Below are 18,765 nucleotides of genomic sequence, written 5' to 3' on the forward strand. Positions count from 1 at the left end.
CTGCCCGCACCTCCACAGCAGGAGCCGGAGCCAGTCCTCCCAGGAAGGGGTTAACCGCCAGCCCCAGCCGTGAGGGAGGGGACTGGGCTGGACCATTTTCCTCGTAGCTGCCTCCACCTCGGTTTTCCTGAATGGTTCTGTCGTCCTGGGGTGGGGAGGGAAGGGAAGGAAGAAGGGCGGGCTGAGGGAGGCAGGGAGGGAGGAGTGTGGGAAGAGGAAGGAAGAAAGAGCGAGACAGCCAGGGGAAGAGAAAGATGTCACTGTGTAATCTCCCTGTCAGTTTTACTTCCAGCAGGCTCCGGGAGAAGGAGCTGCTAGAACAATGCTGAGGCAGCCCCGACGGAGTATCTCGAACAGGTGATCGGAGGAGCCAGGAAACCGAGGCCACCTGGGCATCCCTTCCCTCGCCTGGGCCGGCCAGAGCCTCAAAGACGGTGGAGAAACCATGGCGACCAATTTCAACGACATCGTCAAGCAGGGCTACGTGAAGATGAAGAGCAGGAAGCTTGGGGTGAGCCTCCTCCAGGGGGCCCTGCCAAGGAACTTGGTCTGGCACCTGGTGGCATGTCTGGGGTGCGCGGCTGCCCGCCTGTGGCCCGGCATCGTGCATTGCTGGTCTCGAGGCTCCTGGCCAGCGGGCTGCCCGGCATGTGCCTGGGCCCGGCTCTGCCTGCTGCAGCTCCCGCCCCAGCCGGGCTGGCTGGCTGGCTGGCATCCCAGCGGCTGGGCCAGCGGTGGCAGCCGCTGGGCAGGCGGCTCCCCTGCTGTTGCTGAAGTTGTCGCCAGGGCAGCGGCTGGAAATGCCGGGCTGTGTCCGAGCTGAGACGGGCTTCTCACTTCCCCCTGCCATCACCTCCTCGTTTCCTCCCTCCCCTCTCCTGGCCTCTTTGCTTTTAAGCACCTCATCTCCCCTGCTTCCCATTGCTTTCTGTGTAGGGGCGTTTATTTATTTATCTTTGGTGGTTGCTTTTCCAGTTAAAAAAAGCATTTGAGAAGGAGAGTGGTTGGTTGCTGGGGGGAGGGCAGTGGTGGGAGGGGTGCAGAAGCCGGCGTTTACGTGGTTTATGAGAGAGAACCTGGCTGGGCCGGATGGCCCGTGGCCCTGGGACAGGCTGCTTCCCTCCCAGGTGTTGGAGGTGGCTGGGGGCTTGGAGGGCCTGTGGAGATGAGGCCCCAGACACACCTCTGCTGCGTGTGCACCCTCTCCCCACCCCGTACTGCTGGAAACCCCCCAAAAGGCATGAGCAGGGGCCCCGGGGACCAATTTAATAATCTTGATGGGATTGTCCCGAGAGCGGCCTTTATTCCCGGACCCTCCTCCCTCCTCCAGTGAGGGGCCTCCCCGGGAGAAAGCAAACCCTGGTGACTGAGGTGGCCCAAGTCTCGTGTTTTACCTGGGTCCCCTGCCCTTCCGTTCCCCCCTCCCCCATGGCCTTGATGGGGTGGGGGGATCCCACCGCTCAAGGCTTCCTGGCTCAGCCGAGTGGGGTGGGGGCGGAGCAGGGCTCTGACACTCAGCTTCCCGGCCTGCGAACCAGACAGGGCAGGACTGGCCTTGGAAGAGGGCGGTTCCTGCACCTCCTTCCCCTCCTGTGCCCTCACCCCCAGGGCCCCTGCGGGAGGCTCTTCTGTCCGGGCAGGAGGCGGCCGCTTAGCTGGTGGGCATGTTTGGGATCTGAACTGGATTTGGACTGTATCCCAACCTGGGCCGTGGTGGCCATCGGCCACCTTGTTCTTGCCCTGAGAGAAGGATTGAGCCCACTTTGCGCACAGAACAAGGAGAAGAACTAAGGCTGAGGTGGGGAGGCAAGGGGGTGGGAGCCCAGGTTCTAGTGTGGCGACTCGTTCCTGAGGGTCCAGACCTGTCAGGTCCCCAGGGGCCAGCTGGGCTGCGGCCCTGTCCAGAGCAGAGCTTCCCAGGAAGGCAAGCCACTGGGGGCGGCCGCTTGGGCTCAGAACCAGGCCTGTTCCAGGGGCAGGCCTGGGAACCCATGGTGGGCACAGTCAGGGGGAGGGTTTAGGGGCTGGGGCGTGGCCAGGCCCAGTCTGGAATCGCCCGCACTCAGGGAAGTCAGCTTCCCCCTGCAGACCTGCTGTGAGGGGCTGCGGCCACCCAGCTGCTCTTGTCCCGGGTCAGCCATTCTTGCCTCAGCCCACAGAGGTGAGCGGGGAAGGGCTGGAAGAGATCAGGAGCAGATCGTCCTACCTGCCAGGGCTTTCCTCCCAAGGCAGAGCTCTGGCAGAGTGTTTCTGAAGCGCTGATCAAAGACCTATGAGAAGTGGGGAAGGAGGGCTCTTGAGCGCAGTGGCTCCCTGGGGCTCTGTGTGTGCGTGCTGCGTGTGTGTGTGTGTGTGTGTGTGTGTGTCCTGTAACCAGGCAACCGGAGTGCTCAGGCCCCCAGGACTTCTGCCCCTGCCTCTGCAGACGGCATGGAGCCCATCCTGGCAGGGCATATCTGGGTCGGCAGCATTCGTGCATTCATTCATCCATCCATCCATCCATTCATTCACGGTCCCTTCATATGATCATTCACTTGTTCAGCAGAGATCTGTTAACGAGGCGACTGGGATGTGAGGATTCTGAGAATAAAATATAGTCTCTGCCCTAAAGGAGCTCCCCAGCTGAGAGCTGAGGCCTGCTGGGGTTTAGGTGGATAGACCAGGGGCTGAGCCAGGGTCATGGGGGCAGGGACAGACGTGTCTCCTAGTCTCAGGGGCCAGAAATAGCCTGGTTGTGAGTAGCTTCTTGGGATGGGGACTGCCTGAGCCCACTGCACCCTGGGATCCTGCCTGCTGAGGACCTGGTACCCACACAGCAGGGCAGAGAAGGGGAGGGGGCTTGAGCCTGTGGCCCAGAGGCCCCTTCGCCTCCTCTGCTCTGGGCCCCTCAGTCTCCCCACTGTTTGCCAGTGAGAGGAGCACTGGAGATTCCTGGGGAATGGCTCTGCCAGGCTTCTGGAGTGCTTGCTGAAAGAGTAGGTACATCCCAGCCAGACTTTGGGCTGGAAGAGAGCCTAAGGTGGGAGGGAGGAGGCCATGGGAGGAAGAGTCAGCAGCCCAGGCAGGTGGCTAGGGCCACCCCTTTGTGGGGGGGTTGTCTGACAAGCCAGTTTGCCCCTTAGCCCCGGAGAGTGGTTGGCTTCCTGCTCCCTGGCTTTTGCCTCTTGGATGGAGTCCGTGAAGCTACAGAGAATTTGGGTGGATTTAGGTACGGGCAGCGGTTGGGACAAGGAAGGAACCTTGCCCGGGAAGGCACCGTGCTCTGGGGTAACCCCAGTTTCTTGGTTCTGCCCCTTGACCTCTGAGAGCCTCTGGTTTCCCAGCTGGAACAGGGAACTAACCCTGATTCCCTACACTCCAGGGTTGGTCAGAGAATGAAAAGAGAGGGTCAGTGAAAGGTCCTAGAGACAAGAGGGGGTGTTACCCACATCAAGAGCCCTCCCCCGGCTCTAAGAACAAGGGCCACGGTGCTGTGCTGGCTGGGACCGGGCCAGGGCCTAATCCCTGTCCCCGCAGCGCTCCTCTGTCGTGGCGGGTGCTCCTGGGGCCCTGGACAGAACCTTAGCGCAGCGGGGTCCCAGGACAGCCCTGGTTCTAGGCAGCCTGTTTTAAATACCAGCTCTACCATTCATTAGCTGTTACTCAATTTTTGGGTGCCTCATTCCCTGTCTATAAAGTGGAGATGATAAGAGAAGCGACCTCAAGAGTGACCCTGAGATTAAATGTGAAGAGTGCTAATAACAAAAAGTACAAATAGGAAGCACTCAATAAATGTCGGCTACTTACGTTAAACCCAGAGCTGAGCTCATAGGAAACAGTAACTCAGGAGCACCCTTTATGGAACAGCCTTTCAGAGCCAGCCACGAAATGACTGACTTCAATTCGGGGAGGGGCCTCTTCCCCAGGGCAGGGTGTCATGCTGGTGTCATGCTGGTGTCAGCTGTCCCCAGGTCTCCTGGGCCTGAGCTCCCTGGAAGGCTGTGCGGCCCTGCCCGCTGTGGTAGGCGGGGGTAACTCCAGGGTCACTGGCTGCTTTGGGAGTGGTCCGGGGTCTGATCCCCCTGCCATCTTGTCCCACAGATCTACCGGAGGTGCTGGCTGGTGTTCCGGAAATCCTCCAGCAAGGGGCCCCAGCGGCTGGAGAAGTATCCAGATGAGAAGTCAGTGTGCCTCCGAGGCTGCCCCAAGGTTAGGGGGCCTGGGCCCTAGCTCTCCCAACCTGTAAGCAGTGATGATTTATTCAGAGTCCTGAGGGCCAAGAGACCCTCCTGGGGGTGGCAGAGCCGTGGGGGATGCAGAGGGAGGTGCTTCAACCTGGCCGAGTACCTTGTGGATGCTGTTCCAGGTGACAGAGATCAGCAATGTCAAGTGTGTCACACGGCTCCCCAAGGAGACCAAGAGACAGGCAGTGGCCATCATATTCACCGACGACTCAGCACGCACCTTCACCTGCGACTCAGGTGAGGGGACGCGGCTGCAGGCTGTGGGCCGGTCAAGGTCCAGTTGGTAGGCAGAGCAAAGGCTCTGCCTGGGTATGATGTGTGTGGGTGGAGGGCACCTTTGAGGGAGCAGCCCCAGGATGAGGTGGGGCACGCACGCAGAACCCGCTGGCCTTGCCCTCTCTGCCTGGCGGGCTGGGATAACTCCGGCTGAAGCAGATGGGGTGGGTTGCTGCGGGCCCCTGAGCTGGCAGCACGATGAGGGACTATCTTCTCCAGAGCTGGAGGCAGAGGAGTGGTACAAGACTCTCTCTGTGGAGTGCCTGGGGTCGAGGCTCAACGACATCAGTCTGGGAGAGCCGGACCTCCTGGCCCCAGGAGTGCAGTGTGAGCAGACAGGTGAGGCCTGGCGCTGGCACGGGGTGGGGGTGAGAGGGAGACTCCCCCCCGGCCCCCTACAAAGCTCCAGGCCCACTTGTCCACTCCCATCCAGATCGCTTCAACGTCTTCCTGCTGCCCTGCCCCAACCTGGATGTGTATGGCGAGTGCAAGCTGCAGATCACCCACGAAAACATCTACCTCTGGGACATACACAACCCCCGCGTGAAGCTCGTCTCGTGGCCCCTCTGCTCACTGCGCCGCTATGGCCGGGATGCCACACGCTTTACCTTCGAGGCTGGCCGGTAGGACCCACTCGCCTCCCCGCCGTCCAACCGTGGTCATGATGGTAGCTGCCATTCACTTGTTCCGGGCACTGTGCTGGAAGCTTAAGTTATTTATCAGCATAGCATGCTGAAGGGGAACCCATTTTACAGATGAAGAAATTGAGACTCACAGCAGGTAGGTCAAGTGAAGCTGTTTACCAAGTCAGACTGCTCGGGCCCTAATCAGATGCTGGCACTGGCATTGACTAGCTCTGTGATTGTGGACCTGAGTCTCAGTTTCCTCCTCTGTCAAATAGGGGATAATAAAAGTACCTAACCTCGTAGACTGGGTTATGGTAAGGACTGGGTATAGCTTGAACCCTGGGGCAGCTTGCCTAGACTCAAATTCTGTATAATCCACCGTGTAACTTTCGTTGTTACCTTCTGAATGCCTCAGTTTCCTCATCTGTAAAATGGCTTGAGAAAAATTATAATAAAGAGGAAACTGTAGTAGCTAGCACACAGACCAGAGTGGGGGTGGTGGGGAAAATGGAATGGATTAATCCTTGTAAAGCGTTTAGACCCCCACCTGGCACATGGAAAATGTTCAGCATGTTTGAGCTGGGTGGTCAGACCCTCAGATGACAGCCCTGCCTGTTCCCGGACGAGAGCCTGACTGTGCGTGTGCACACACACGGGGGCATACCCACCGCCTGGCTCTCGGTGCTACTTGTGTCCCCAGGATGTGTGACGCCGGGGAAGGGCTCTACACCTTCCAGACGCAGGAGGGGGAACAGATTTACCAGCGGGTCCACAGTGCCACCCTGGCCATCGCCGAGCAGCACAAGAGGGTCCTGCTGGAAATGGAGAAGAATGTGAGGGTGAGGCAGTGCGTGTCTCGGTCCAGGGTAGGGGGAGGCTGGCGGGTGGGCGGGACGGGGGCCGGGGGAGTGGCAGCTATCTCCAGCTGGTGTGTCCGGGAGAGGCAGGCAGGGTCTTGGGCTGGCTGCTCTGGGCTTGGCCACTGACCCTTCTCTGCCCCACAGTTGCTGAACAAGGGCACGGAACATTACTCATACCCCTGCACGCCCACTACCATGCTGCCCCGCAGTGCCTACTGGCACCACATCACAGGTTCCCAGAACATCGCTGAGACCTCCAGCTATGCCGGTGAGTCACTGCTGGGCCCCACCCCCACCGGCCAGGAGGCTCTGTGGAGGACAAGGCATATTGGGCAGGGGCCTTCTGTCCCAGGCCCAAGGCCTCAGCCTGCCTCTGTGTCCACAGGTGAGGGGTATGGGACGGCCCAGGCCAGCTCAGAAACGGACCTCCTCAACAGATTCATCCTGCTAAAGCCAAAGCCCAGCCAGGGGGACAGCAGTGAGGCCAAGGCCCCTTCCCAGTGACGGCAGAGCTGGCACGCAGATGACCACTGGGGCTGCCTGCAGCGTACCGTGGACGGCATGGAGGGGCTGTGGGCCAAGAGCCTGGGGAAAGGGAGCAAGTGGTCCCTTCTTTGCCCCTGAGGGTGAGACTGGACCAAGGCAAAGGGCTGGCCATGCCACCTGAGCATGTGTGAGGGGCTGGAGCTACCATGGGACTATATACTGTTAATGATTTTAATATATATGGCTTATGATGTATTCTATATTAATAAGATTCCCCCTCTGACCCTCCCTGCCACCACATACACATTTTTTAATCCCATGACCAGGCCACAGTCAAGGCTGTTTTGAATGTGAGGGCAGCGGTTTCCCTGTCCCCCATGGTACCAGCCCTCCTGCTGCCAGGACCTGAGCTGCCAGGGCCAGAGGAGGGAGACACTAAACACTCCCGGTTGCTGCGCTGGCTGCTGGCTTTTCCCAAGCAGCCCAGGGGCGGAGACAGCAGGTGGCTTCTCAGTCCCTCTGGGCCTAGAGTGGCACAGGAAGGATCCGAACTTACACTGTGCCACTTGGTAGCCTTGCACTTGGAGTTTTCAGCAGAGGTGACATCTGGTTGACACCTCAGGTGAAAAATCTGGCTTGAAAATGGTTTCTGCCCAGACTCCTTCGTGCTTAGCAGGCTGAGGAGACGCCCTGGGGGTGGGGGGTGCTGGTAACCTCGGCCCGGGGAGGATAGCCAGTCCCGGGCACTTTCCTGCCCCCGGGCCAGGCCGGCCAAGCAGGAGGACTGCGTGGGCAGTGCTCCCACAGAGGGAGCCCCTCTGCCCTGTCTGGCCTCCCTCCGGCAGCCAATGTGCTCAGAAGCCAAGACAACCCCCACCCCCCATTTCCTCCTCCATATGGTGCTGGGCTCCCTGCTGAAATGCAATTAAAGCAACTGATTTTCTAGTGCTGGTATTTACTGACGACCGTGCAGAAGGGCTATCTTTTTACTCACATCAAACCTTTGGTTGCGTGTGTGTTGGGTTGTTTTTAATATTTTAGGGTTCTGATTTGAGGGAACAGACCTTCTTGTAAATAACCATTATTCAAGTCGTGGCAGGAGGATGATAAAGCAAGAGGCCCCCTCCGACAGAGCACCGGAGCCCGGGAGGTGGCCACAGCCCGCTCAGCTCTGACCCTGACCCAGGGAATGACCACCCAGAGGAATAAGCTAGCCTGAAGAAGGGAGCCCAAAGGCCACGGAGGGGAGGCAGAGCTGGCTGGCTTGGTTAGTGGCACGATGACGCATGAAGGCGATTACGTACGTTTTGCTCTTTATTGCCAAAAATAAAAACTTTAAAAGACAACTACTGTTAATAAATAACCCTTCCTTTTTGTACTAGATCTCTGGTTTTCTCCAGGCTGCCCCTGCCAGGCTGCCCCTGGCCACTGCTGGTGACGTTCAAAACTCATGGGTAGAGAACAAAATACAAGGCTTACTGGCGGGAAGAGGGGGATAGCCTGGGCCTAACACTACTCTCACAGGATTCTCAGATTAGGGACATCTGGGAATTTGAGTGAAGAACCAGTAGGCTGGCCGGGGCAGGGACTGGAAGGGCTGGCAGGAGCCTGAGTGAGGGTTCTAGATTCAGCGCTAACACAGAAGCCTAAGGTACAACAGTGAACATTCCAACTTGTGAACAGAAAGGATCTGAAGTAAAGAACTGAAATACCCAAAAGATGAGAGTTCAGCTCAGTGGTTCTCAACAGGGGAACGCCGTGGCCCCCTGAGGCACACTGAGATACAAGGCAGAAGGGATGTTCCCGGCAGCACTACTGCCCATCAGCAGGCAGGGCCGGGGATGCTAAATGTCTAGGAAGGGACCGTCCTGCCTCCAACAGCAGTGCTGGCCCTGGTAATCTGTGACTGCGCAAGGCTGGGATGGACCTACCCTTCCCCGCTGCTACCTTTCTAATTGGTACTGAAGGCTTGCCAGGAAGCTTGAGCAACAGCTGTCCAGTCCCCAGGAGCCAAAATCTGGAGTCTCAGGAGAGACCTAAAATTCAACTGCTGTGCTGCTGATACAGGTGAGCTGCAGCTAGTTTATGGTCAGGACATCACTCTGGATCTCGTGGCTTAACTGGGTCTGTAAATCACTCAGCTTCTTCTTTAATCCAGACAGGGCTGACAGGACAATGGTTTCAGGGCGCAGAGAGCCACAGGACTCCACGTTGTAGTAAAACCTGAGAGGCAAGAGTCTGGTGAGAGCCCTCCATGAGGCAGGCCGGCCTGAGCCATGGCCACAGGCCCGCCTCGCTCCTGGGTCCTGACTCCTTTCTCCCCATGAACTCGACCTTGCCCTAGGGTTGACCTCCATCCAACCTCTTACAAACAGTGGTCCCAGGGCACTTTGCAGGACCTCGAGGAGGCCACGGCTAACAAAAAAAAATCTCAAAACACCTGTGTATGGATGTATTCTACACTGAGGGGAAAGAGAAAGATAAGCAAGCAGTGTCACCTGCTCCACCATTTTCATGTTCGTCACTAGAAGGCTCTGGTCAGTTTTGGGCCCTAGGTTTGATCCTAGGTTTATCTTTCTTTGGGAGCTGAAAAATCAGACTAGGAACAGTCTGGATAACTGGAGGGCCCCCCTTCCCCCCAGCGACCAAAGGGGGGATGATAATCTGCCTGGATGTGCACATACCGTGGGTTCAGCAGTTACCAGCCCCTCCTCAGCTGAGGGGAACTGGGATGGGCGGGAAAGGGTCTCCCTAACTCAGAGGCTGCATCAGAACTGTACGTCCTTACACACGTTACCTTCAAGTCAAGTGCCAGACCAGGCTCTTACCTCTCTGGCTTGCCGTTGGGGTCGTACGGCGCCTGCGACTCATCCTCGTCCAGCTCTGAGTACTCACTCTTTGGCCTGAGGTCAAACACAGATCAGCCCAGGTTGCTACTGCCGCTTTGAGGGCACCCGTGTCTCATAGTGAGGCTGCCCCATCTCGGTCACCAGGAGCCATTTCCACACCCGCCCACCCTGCCTGCCTTCACTCCCAGCAGGAACATACCACTCCTCCGGCTTGGGGTACACCGTGTGCCTCAGGGCATTGTCGGGATCGTATTCAAAAGCCACGCCTGCAGTCGGGTTCCACTTGGCGTGTTCCTTGCCAAAGCCCTTTTTGGCATAAGCTCGAAGCCTCAGCTCCTGGCCCTTTCTCAGCTTGACGATGAGAATGTCTGTGGGGAGATGTGAGTCAGTCGAGGGCCAGCAGAGGCACGGCTCTCCGCGGTCTGACCTGCAGCGCCACTGGAGGGCCGGGCAGTGCGAGACTGGGTCTGGTCTCCGCCCCTCGGGCCCTTACCATCCTGCTCCACGTAGTCGTTGGGGTCATTATCTCGGCTCCGGGATGTCACCTGTAGGGGCCCAGACGGAGGCACTTATTAGCTGCTGCGCATCTCCCCACGCACCCCTTCTGCCACCCACCTCCCGGCACCTCCAGACCACAACCTGCCGAGCCGAGGAAAGGATACCTGAGGAGGTGGTGGTAGAAGTGCCTACTAGGACCCCGTCTGTGCTGGTTACTGGCCTCTAACCCCTACCTCATGGCTTTGTGACAACCTCCCCAGTCAAAACAGTACCATGGCCTTTAAAAGGGTCCTTAGGGGACAGGGCCCACAGCACCAATGCTTCTGCCCACGCTGGCAAGAGTCCAGAATTATTAGCACTTCTAGGCATCAGGCTTAGGTTAATGCAGAGGGTAACCCAGGGAAAATCGGTGTCTTATAAGAATCCACCCCAATCTGGCCCACTTGGAGCCAGAAGAGCAAAGGTCCTGAGTAGGGAGGGCGTTCCTGACCGGAATGACCCGGGGGCTGTTGGAGATGAGGTCTCGAGACGTGACGTGACGCGTCTGGTCTTCGTTGCACCGCACGTCGAGGGTGAACTCCACCGAGCACTCGGGGCAGAACTCTTCACACGTACAGTCCTGAGGCAGGAAGAGAGGCAGGAGTGAGTCTGCGGAGAGACAGCGAATCCTGGCTTGGCTCCCCACTTCTAATACCCTGTTCCTTAAGGTTCTTCATCTGGGAGAGGGTGGATCACAGCCTCCAGGCTCTCGTGGGCTGTGTCCAGCTGCACACCACTCTCAGGCTGCTCAACGGCAGGTGCGTCCCAGCTCAGAGACCACCTATACGCTGGCATCCACATGTCCTTCCCACCCCTCGCTGCCAGGCCACCACTGGGAGACACACTAACATCTCACCCTGCCCTCGGAGTGCTCTTTCTCAGAGAACCAAGGCGGTAAGAGGGAAGAGGCTTTCACACTGCATAGTTCAGCATCCCCTGAGCTAAGTGGACTAGCCTGGGAATGCAATTACCATTTAAAATAAAATAATCCAGGGAACAAGAGAAAAAAGTACATTTTAAATTCCAGACTACTGACCTTTTCTTAAAAAATTTCATACGGAAATTTTTTCACAAAAGCAGAGAAGAGTGTAAGAGACTGCCACGATGTAAGCATCACTTGGCTTCAGTAATTCTCAAGTTTGCCATTCTTTAAACTGATTCTTGAAACACTCCCGTATTAGAGATTAGCTGCTACCGTTTAACTTCAGGCAAGAAGAGAGTTACTAGAATGTAATCAAGCAAACTGTTCTCCCCCTCAGGCCAGTGAGGAAAATCCAACCTATTTTCGATGTTTTCAAGACAAGGAGGAAGATCTAGGGGCCATACCTGGATAGTCTGCAATCACACACAGGTGAGACGGGAAGGCATCCTAGACCCTTGAGACTGAATCACTCACAAATATGAAATTAAAGAATCAAAATGTAATGGAAGACAAAAATATGAAAAGGTACTTAACCTCAAAAAAAAAAATGAAAAGAGAGGAGTCTGTTCAAGAGATCAAGAGACTAAAGAGGTGTAACAACTGAATGCAATGCATGAATGACAGACGCACAAACAAAAAACAATTAAGGGGAATTCCCTGGCGGTCCAGTGCTTAGGACTCCTTGCTTTCACTGCCACGGGAGCGGGTTCAATCCCTGGTCAGGGAACTAAGATCCCGCAAGCCGCGTGGTGCAGCCAAGCAAAAAAACAGTTAAGGACATTTTGAGGATAACTAGGAAAATCTGAATTTAGACTGTAGATAGATGGTACAAATCACGGCTAATTTTCCTAGGCATGATAAGTGTTGCTATGTAGGAAAATATCCTTATTTTTAGGACATGCATGCTGATGTAGCTAGGGGGAGAAATGTCATGATTTCTGCAACGTTCTTTCAGATGGTTCAGCAAAAATCACATCTATATGAAACACAAAGCAAATATAGCAAAATATCAACAACTGGAAATTACAGGTGAAAAGACAATGAGTATTTATTCTACTTTTCACTTTTCTGAAGATTTTCAGAAAAAAAAACAAACAAAAAATTCCATACCATCTTTGTTCAGTAAATGCAATACTAGAAACAAACTTAATGGAAGGAACTGTTAGATCATGGGGGATGCATATAAGATACTGACTAACTGGTCTTCAACTGGTTGTACAACTGTCTTCACCAATACATGTGATGATTTATTTCTTAAAAACAGACTCTGGGGACTTCCCTGGTGGCACAGTGGTTGGGAGTCTGCCTGCCAATGCAGGGGACACGGGTTCGATCCCTGGTCTGGGAGGATACCACATGCCGCGGAGCAACCAAGCCCGTGCGCCACAACAAAGAGTAGCCCCAGCTCACTGCAACTACAGAAAGCCCGCACGCAGCAGCGAAGATCCACTGCAGCCAACATTAAAAAAAAAAACAAAACCAGACTCTGGAGATGTGAAGCAAAATGGTGAAATGTTAAAATGTGACAACTGGTTTGGCGGGAGCATGCCTATTTGTTATATTAGCTCCACACTTTGCTGTGTGCTTGAATAGTTCTTTTAAAAAACACAGAGAAATTTACAAAATATATCAAATTAGCCACCATAAAAATGATGTGCCCTCGGGAATATTAGAAAATGGACTGATTCAGGATCACCTAAAGCCATCAAGAAGGAACAGTCTCAAGCTGTTACCTAATGCAGCTCTGGTGAAAGGATGCAGGTAACCTAAACCTGTCCTACACTCTCCCTAGTTCTAAGCCTGTTAACATGTCATGGAAGTGCAAACCTGGCCCTAGAGGAAGGGAGCGGTGTTTAACTAGCAGAACTTACGGGGTGAGGCATAAAGCTGCAGACACCAGCACCCCAGTCACTCAGGCGCTGCTCGGTGGGACAGCTCTCACTCCCTCTGCTCCTCGTCCTCACCCCCTAACCTTCTGTTGACTTCCTTTAGCCTCCTAGGCCCCTGTCCCTGGGAAGAGATGCTCTGGAAAGCAGAGTCTGAAGAGGAACAGCCCCACATGTTCCATATAAATGGGCATCCAGGAGTATGCCCCCTCTTATGTGGCTGGCTAATGAGACTCCCCGATGCCCCTTGAGACTAACCGATCTGAGGTCCCATCAGAACCAAAGACCAATCAATGCCTGCTTTGGGCTCTAGATAACATCTCCACATTGTCTTTCTAAAAGCTGAAAGCAAGATGTCGGGAAAAATCCCTGTAAGAACTAAGGTTCCCTGCCTCCCCCCACTTCCGACCTTCCACCCAAGCACACAGCATACCCGCGAGTACTGCAGCTTGTCCACAATGTCGTCACTTGTGAGGGGAATTAATCCTGGAAGACAGAAAAGCGCATTAAAGAAGGCCAAGGGGCCAAGCCAAAAGGAGAACCCCGAAGTCCCCCTGGGAGTGAGGAGGCTTCCTCCTCTGACACCGGCACAGCCCCCTCCCTTTAACTCTCCAAACCCAGCACTCACCAAGCCTGTGAGCAATGAACTCGTCGTGAAGGACTGAGGAATTGGCATCAATCTGAACCCAGTCAATTGCTAAAGAATGAAGGAAGCAGAAAAGGAGACACGTAGTTTAGCCACCACATTCATCTAAAGACAAGAGGAATCGTTCTCCAGATTTAAAAATCATCTAATGCTTATGAAATTGCAGAGGCCTGGCCAGGCTGCCAGAGACTCAGATTCCACAGCTCTGGAGTGGGGACCAGGAAGCTGCGTTTCAACAAGAACCACACACACCCTACTTCCCTGCTCAGGTGGATCTGATGCAGAGAGTTCCCTGTACCACCCAAAAAACACTGACTTATTAGAGAATACCACGGGAGTGGGAACATGTTTCTTTGAGCTGAGTATTTCTGTGGGAAGCACTTAAATCTGCTATTCATGCCAACACCAAATCCAAGAGCACCTGAAAGTCAGACAAACCTCACAGAAGTAACACAGACTTATGGTCCACATCTCATTTTATGATATAGTGACCAGATTACTCAGATTACTCAATTTAATACTTTATTATCACTCAACCAACTAATGCTTACAGAATCCTTTAATGAGCGAGGCATACTAAGTATACAACCCAATCCCTACCAGCAATGAGCTAGTAGGCCGGTAAGAACTATACCTGTCACACACGCCTGACTTAAACACACACTCACTCATTCATTCATAAATAAACACCTGCACATAAACAATTAAATTCATTAATCAAATGGCACTGGAGCCCAATTGCCCAATGAGGGGCATGGACACTAGGTACGGAGGTCAGAAGAGGACCAGACATGACCTAGCCCCAACCTGCTTTGTCCTATGCTTCCTATTGCTTCCTCAACCCAAGCAAACAAGGACCATGAGCCAAGCTTTCCTCCCTCTGCGTCTTTCCTCCCACCGGCACGCCCTTAACCTCTCCCGTGCAGCTGAAAATCCTCTGAGCCTCTTATAAACCAAGGCTTGCCTGCCCTCCATGATACAGAGACGAACACTCTGTCCCTGTAAGCTCCTCCCTCCCAGAACTCTGACCAGACTTCTCTTAAAACACCTGTCATATTTTGCCTTGTGTTATATTTGTGTGTCTTGTCTCTATCTCATGCTTCAAAAATTCCTTGGGGCAGGGTCTTCAGATGTCTTAACTTCTGTATTCCTAGCTGGGGCCTGGAATGCAGCAGGTGCTCAATATTATTTGTGGGAAAAGTGGCACTTAGAATGTCAGGGCTGCATCCTAAAGCACAAGTCCCTCATTTTACTCATGATGGAACTAAGGCCCCGGGACATGAAGTGATTAGGCAGAGAAGGAGGACCAGCCCTCCAAGCTCTGAGTTGAAAAAGTCTCTGGGGGTGGTAATGGTGGAAAAACTATAACGTTCTCTTCTTTACCAATCATTTGGCCTGCTTATTTCCTTAGGAGTTTGCACACTAGATGCAGCAACTATGACTTCCATTTCTTTTTCCTAACCCAAACTCTCTGAGCTGACACTCAGAAGATATTTGTAGTTTATCTGTAAACGTGTAGAACACCTAGTGCGGAGTGGCTGGAACCAAAGCAGAAACAGATTCTCCCTCTTCTAGGCGCCGAGGGCCCGGTAGCTATGCTTCTCCTTAACTGATCCAAAAGTATGTCTTGCATTTGGGTTGTCTGTGAATTCATCTTTCCCCTGCAACTTCACTGTGAGCCTTTGGAGGGCAGGAACCCTGTACTTTACAGCTCTGCGTTCCCAGTGCCTAGCTCCACTGCCTGGGGCTTATATGCTCCCTAAATACAGCTGACGGAACAGATTCACATCTACCGGTACTAGACACTCACTGAACACCATGCACAGAGATTACCTCCTTAATACTTGACATCACCCTGATAACTACTATTAGTGTCCGAACGTTAGAGAGGAAACTGCAGCACACAGTTTAATAACTTGCCCAAATTTCACAGAGACAGTAAGTGAAAACAGGATTCAAACCCAAGTCCACAGACTCCTGAACCCGTGCTCTCCACCAACGCACGTGGAAGAGTGGAACTAAATAGCCCGTGGGAGCCAGGGAGGTGACCAGAGTGGCCAAGGGCAGAGGGACCAATCAAGTCTGCAGCATTACTGTTCTCTCAGCGCCCCCATCCCCGGCCCAAACCAAGGCTGGAGGCAGGAGCGCCAAGGTATGGGGAGGGTTGGGGGGAGATCTGGTGGCCCTGGCAACGAGGCGGGGGTCGCTTACCTATTATGGGCACCTCAGCGATGAAGACCCTCCGGATAGAATTTGCCACCCTGAGGAATGAAAACCAAGCGGCGTGTGGGCACCGCAGCCTCGACAGGCCGGCCCCGCGACCCACGGTTCCCAAAGCAAAAGCCCTGGCCCGGGGGCCAGTTCTGGAAAGATGACCCCCGCCCCACCTAGGCTGGGGCCCGCGGCTCTCCAGAGCCGCCAGCCTCTTCCCTCAGCAGCCTTACGCCAGGTCCGTATTCTCGATTATGAACTTGACATTCTCGTCGGTGAGCTCCGTGATCCGCACAGTAGGCTGGTTGGCATACGGCATCGCGACCCACCACTCGCTCGGCCTCCAGCGTCGGCTGTACTGCGCCTGCGCCAACGCCGCCACCGGAAGTCGGTCGGCGCGGCCTTGCCGCTTCGGCGGAGAGGCGCTCAGAACGCCACCTGCTGCTCGGAGGCCCAACGTTTTTCCCACCCCCGCCCCCTTCTCTAAAGGGCACCAGGTTCAACCATTTGGAGGGCGATTTGGCAAAACATGCACACGCGCTTGACTCAACAGTAACACTTCTAGGAATTCATACTGCAGAAGTACTTGCAGTTGTAAGCAAAGATACATCTACAAGGATGTTCACTGCAGCAGTCTGTAGCAGAAGATAAAACTACTTGCCCATTGACAGAGACCTGATTAAATATACAAACATAGGAATACAGTAACGTTTTTTAAAAGAATGAAGTCTATACATTTATGGAAGAATAAAAGTACAGTCGGTCCTCCGTATCCAAGGGTTTTGAATCCGTGTATTCAACCAACTGATGATCAAAAAAAAAAAAAAATTTCCATAAAGTTCCAAGAAAGCAAATTTGCTGTAGGCCCAGCAACTATTTATATAGCATTTACATTGTATTTACAACTATTTACATAGCATTAAACATTGTATTAGGTATTCTAAGTAATCTAGAAATAATTTAAATTATATGGGAGGACATGTGTAGGTCATATGCAAATACTACACCATTTCACATAAGGGACTTGAGCATTCACAGGTTTTGGTGGGGAGCAGGTGTCCTGGAACCAATCCCCATGGATACCGAGGGATGAACGTACACTTTAGCAAAGTATACTTGAACAATAGGTTTATACCCTTTCCCTTCCACCCCCCAAGTCTGGATCATGCACTTCTGAAACTGCAAGAAGATACAATGCTCTTTAATGTATTGATATCATCTACAGTTCTGTGTAGCTGCAGTGAGTAGGTATGAGTTCTTCGTGCCTGCATCTCCATTGCCTGGCAGTGTGCGTCTCATAGGTTGAACATTCAATAAAGAATTACCAAAGTCCCCTAAACAGCCTAGAGAGAGGTTAGAGTGGGCTTCAAAAAGGTGGCAGCAGCTTTTTTTTTTTTGGCCAAGCCGTGTGGCTTGTGGGATCTTAGTTCCCCAACCAGGGATCGAACCCATGCTCCCTGCAGTGGAAGCGCAGAGTCCTAACCACTGGACCGCCAGGGAATTCCCAGGTGACAGCAGCTTATACAGAGAAGCCCTAAAATAGAACTTGGCAGGGGACAACATTTAGGGGGCAGAAGAAGAGTAATCAGAGGAGATGAGGAGGAGTTTGCCTTAGCAAGGAGTGACACCTCTTCCTGAGACAGGGGGGAAGGGCACTGAGGGGGCCCTTGCTACACAGCCTGTGTCATCTCAGTAAATTAAGAATTAAAGTAGTCTTCTGAGTGTGAGACAGATCCTATAAAGGAGAGAATGGAGTGAAATTTGGAATAGCTACTGCAGGGAACTTGACAGGATGTCGAGGTAAAAGAATTAGAGAGGTGCAGAAAGGGCCCAGAGGAAGGTACACAAAAAGAGACTGGAAATTCCTACTAGCTTGTTACTCCCTCCATCATTCAGTCTACTTGGGTAGGAGACAGCAAAGCAGAAGACAGATGCTGTGGGATGCTGTATGTACCAAAATGTTGAAGCTCTAACCCCTAATGTGAGGATATTTGGAAATGGGGGTCTTTGTGAGGTCATGAGGGTAGGACTCGCATGATGAGATTAGTGCCCTTATAAGAACAGGGAGAGACATCAGAGCTTGTTCTCTCTCTGCCATGTGAGAATATAGGGAGAAGGCGGTCAACTGCAAGTCAGGAAGAAAGTTCTAAGAACCAAGTTGGCTGGCACCTTGATCTTGGACTTCCAGCTTCTAGAACTGTGCCATATTTCATCACAGCAGCCTGAGCAGACTAATAAAACAGAGTTAACCAGACTGAAAAAGGAAGCCCAGACAGTGTAGAGGCTGAGAAAATTAGTAAAGCTAAAGACTGTGTCACTGAAATAGTTAGTGACAGGAATCAAAGGAGCTAATGGTGAGGGGGAAAAGGCCCCTGCCACCCACATTTTACTGATGGGAAGCCTGGGCCCACAGATGCAGAGCTGTCCTAACTGCCCAGTAGTATCAGGCAGCACCAGGACCAGAACTCAGGTCTCCTGGCTGCTAGTTTCAAGCCTTTTCCACAACACTTGTCTCCCTCTGGCATCTTGGATACCTGCCATGGTCTATATGGAAACTACCTACACAACAGGAAATTGCTTCAAACATATTTATTATAATTTTTACAGACTCTAAGTTCATTAATAGTCCTGCAACGCGTGTTGGTGTAACTCGACACAGGGCCTGGAATCACACCTCTGGCCAGGCTGGGCAGCACCGTCCAGCACGCACCTGTCTCAGGTGAGGCAGCTTGCGAGGGCGTTTCCAGTGCAGCATCTCAGGACACCAGAGAAGGAAAGGGCAGCATGGTTCCCTCTGCGTGCACAAGCCTGTGCTGTGCTGTGGATGAGCTGCCACCTGGGGTGGCTTCAGACCCTGACTCTGGCCTGGGAGCCCCAGAGAGCATTTCTAGGCAGGTTAAGACATGATCAAGGTGCCTAAGAGACCAGGACAGGGGCGTGCTGGGTTTCTGTGGCTTGAATGCTTGACTGAGCGCTGCATTTTTAATCACACAGCTGCAATGCAGAAAGGCATCAGGAGGCCTGGCCCAGTGTTAGGAACTGAAAAAGTGGCCCAACCCTGGGCTACAACTGTATCTATCCTCCAGTGCCCTGTGGTTTCCAGGTGGTTGTGGTAGTGTGTAGAGTCCTTCGGTGTTCTCTCGTTAACACCCTGTTTCATGGATGGCACCTCATACGTTTCAAAGCCCTTTAAATATATCCTCAGGTTTTCTTCTGGGCACTCTAGCTTACACCCCTTCTTGC

At 53.5% G+C, this 18,765-nt stretch overlaps 2 protein-coding genes across 3 annotated transcripts; one reads left to right on the forward strand and one right to left on the reverse strand.

Moving 5' to 3' along the window:
• The first annotated feature begins 377 nt into the window (after window positions 1–377).
• On the forward strand, window positions 378–7,817 carry DOK4 (docking protein 4). 2 transcript variants are annotated; one of them, XM_079723887.1, is made up of 8 exons: window positions 378–511; window positions 4,081–4,188; window positions 4,346–4,460; window positions 4,719–4,838; window positions 4,933–5,122; window positions 5,826–5,964; window positions 6,130–6,253; window positions 6,371–7,817. In XM_079723887.1, exons 1-8 carry the CDS (start codon window positions 446–448, stop codon window positions 6,487–6,489), a joined length of 981 nt encoding a protein of 326 aa, XP_079580013.1. In that variant the 5' UTR covers window positions 378–445; the 3' UTR covers window positions 6,490–7,817. The 2 variants fall into 2 exon arrangements, with proteins under 2 accessions (XP_079580013.1, XP_079580012.1); XM_079723886.1 differs by having other exon boundaries at window positions 6,130–7,817.
• A 120-nt stretch (window positions 7,818–7,937) lies between these two features.
• Window positions 7,938–15,841, reverse strand: POLR2C (RNA polymerase II subunit C; the record flags this gene model as incomplete). The annotated part of the gene is made up of 9 exons (XM_079723888.1): window positions 7,938–8,694; window positions 9,300–9,374; window positions 9,520–9,688; window positions 9,814–9,865; window positions 10,309–10,437; window positions 13,099–13,151; window positions 13,294–13,362; window positions 15,523–15,572; window positions 15,756–15,841. The coding sequence occupies 9 exons, from the start codon at window positions 15,839–15,841 to the stop codon at window positions 8,550–8,552; spliced, it is 828 nt and encodes a 275-aa protein (XP_079580014.1). The 3' UTR covers window positions 7,938–8,549.
• Window positions 15,842–18,765: the final 2,924 nt, after the last annotated feature.

The sequence above is a fragment of the Hyperoodon ampullatus genome (assembly GCF_949752795.1).
Source record: "Hyperoodon ampullatus genome assembly, chromosome: 18".
Classification (NCBI taxonomy): Eukaryota; Metazoa; Chordata; class Mammalia; order Artiodactyla; family Ziphiidae; genus Hyperoodon; species Hyperoodon ampullatus.

Excerpts from the sequence above, each read along its gene's own strand:
- DOK4 (XM_079723886.1), top strand. The coding sequence starts at position 446 with ATGGCGACCAATTTCAACGACATCGTCAAGCAGGGCTACGTGAAGATG. Across the intron at positions 512-4,080 it reads TGAAGAGCAGGAAGCTTGGG|ATCTACCGGAGGTGCTGGCT; the intron begins GTGAGCCTCCTC and ends CTTGTCCCACAG. Across the intron at positions 5,123-5,825 it reads TTTACCTTCGAGGCTGGCCG|GATGTGTGACGCCGGGGAAG; the intron begins GTAGGACCCACT and ends TTGTGTCCCCAG.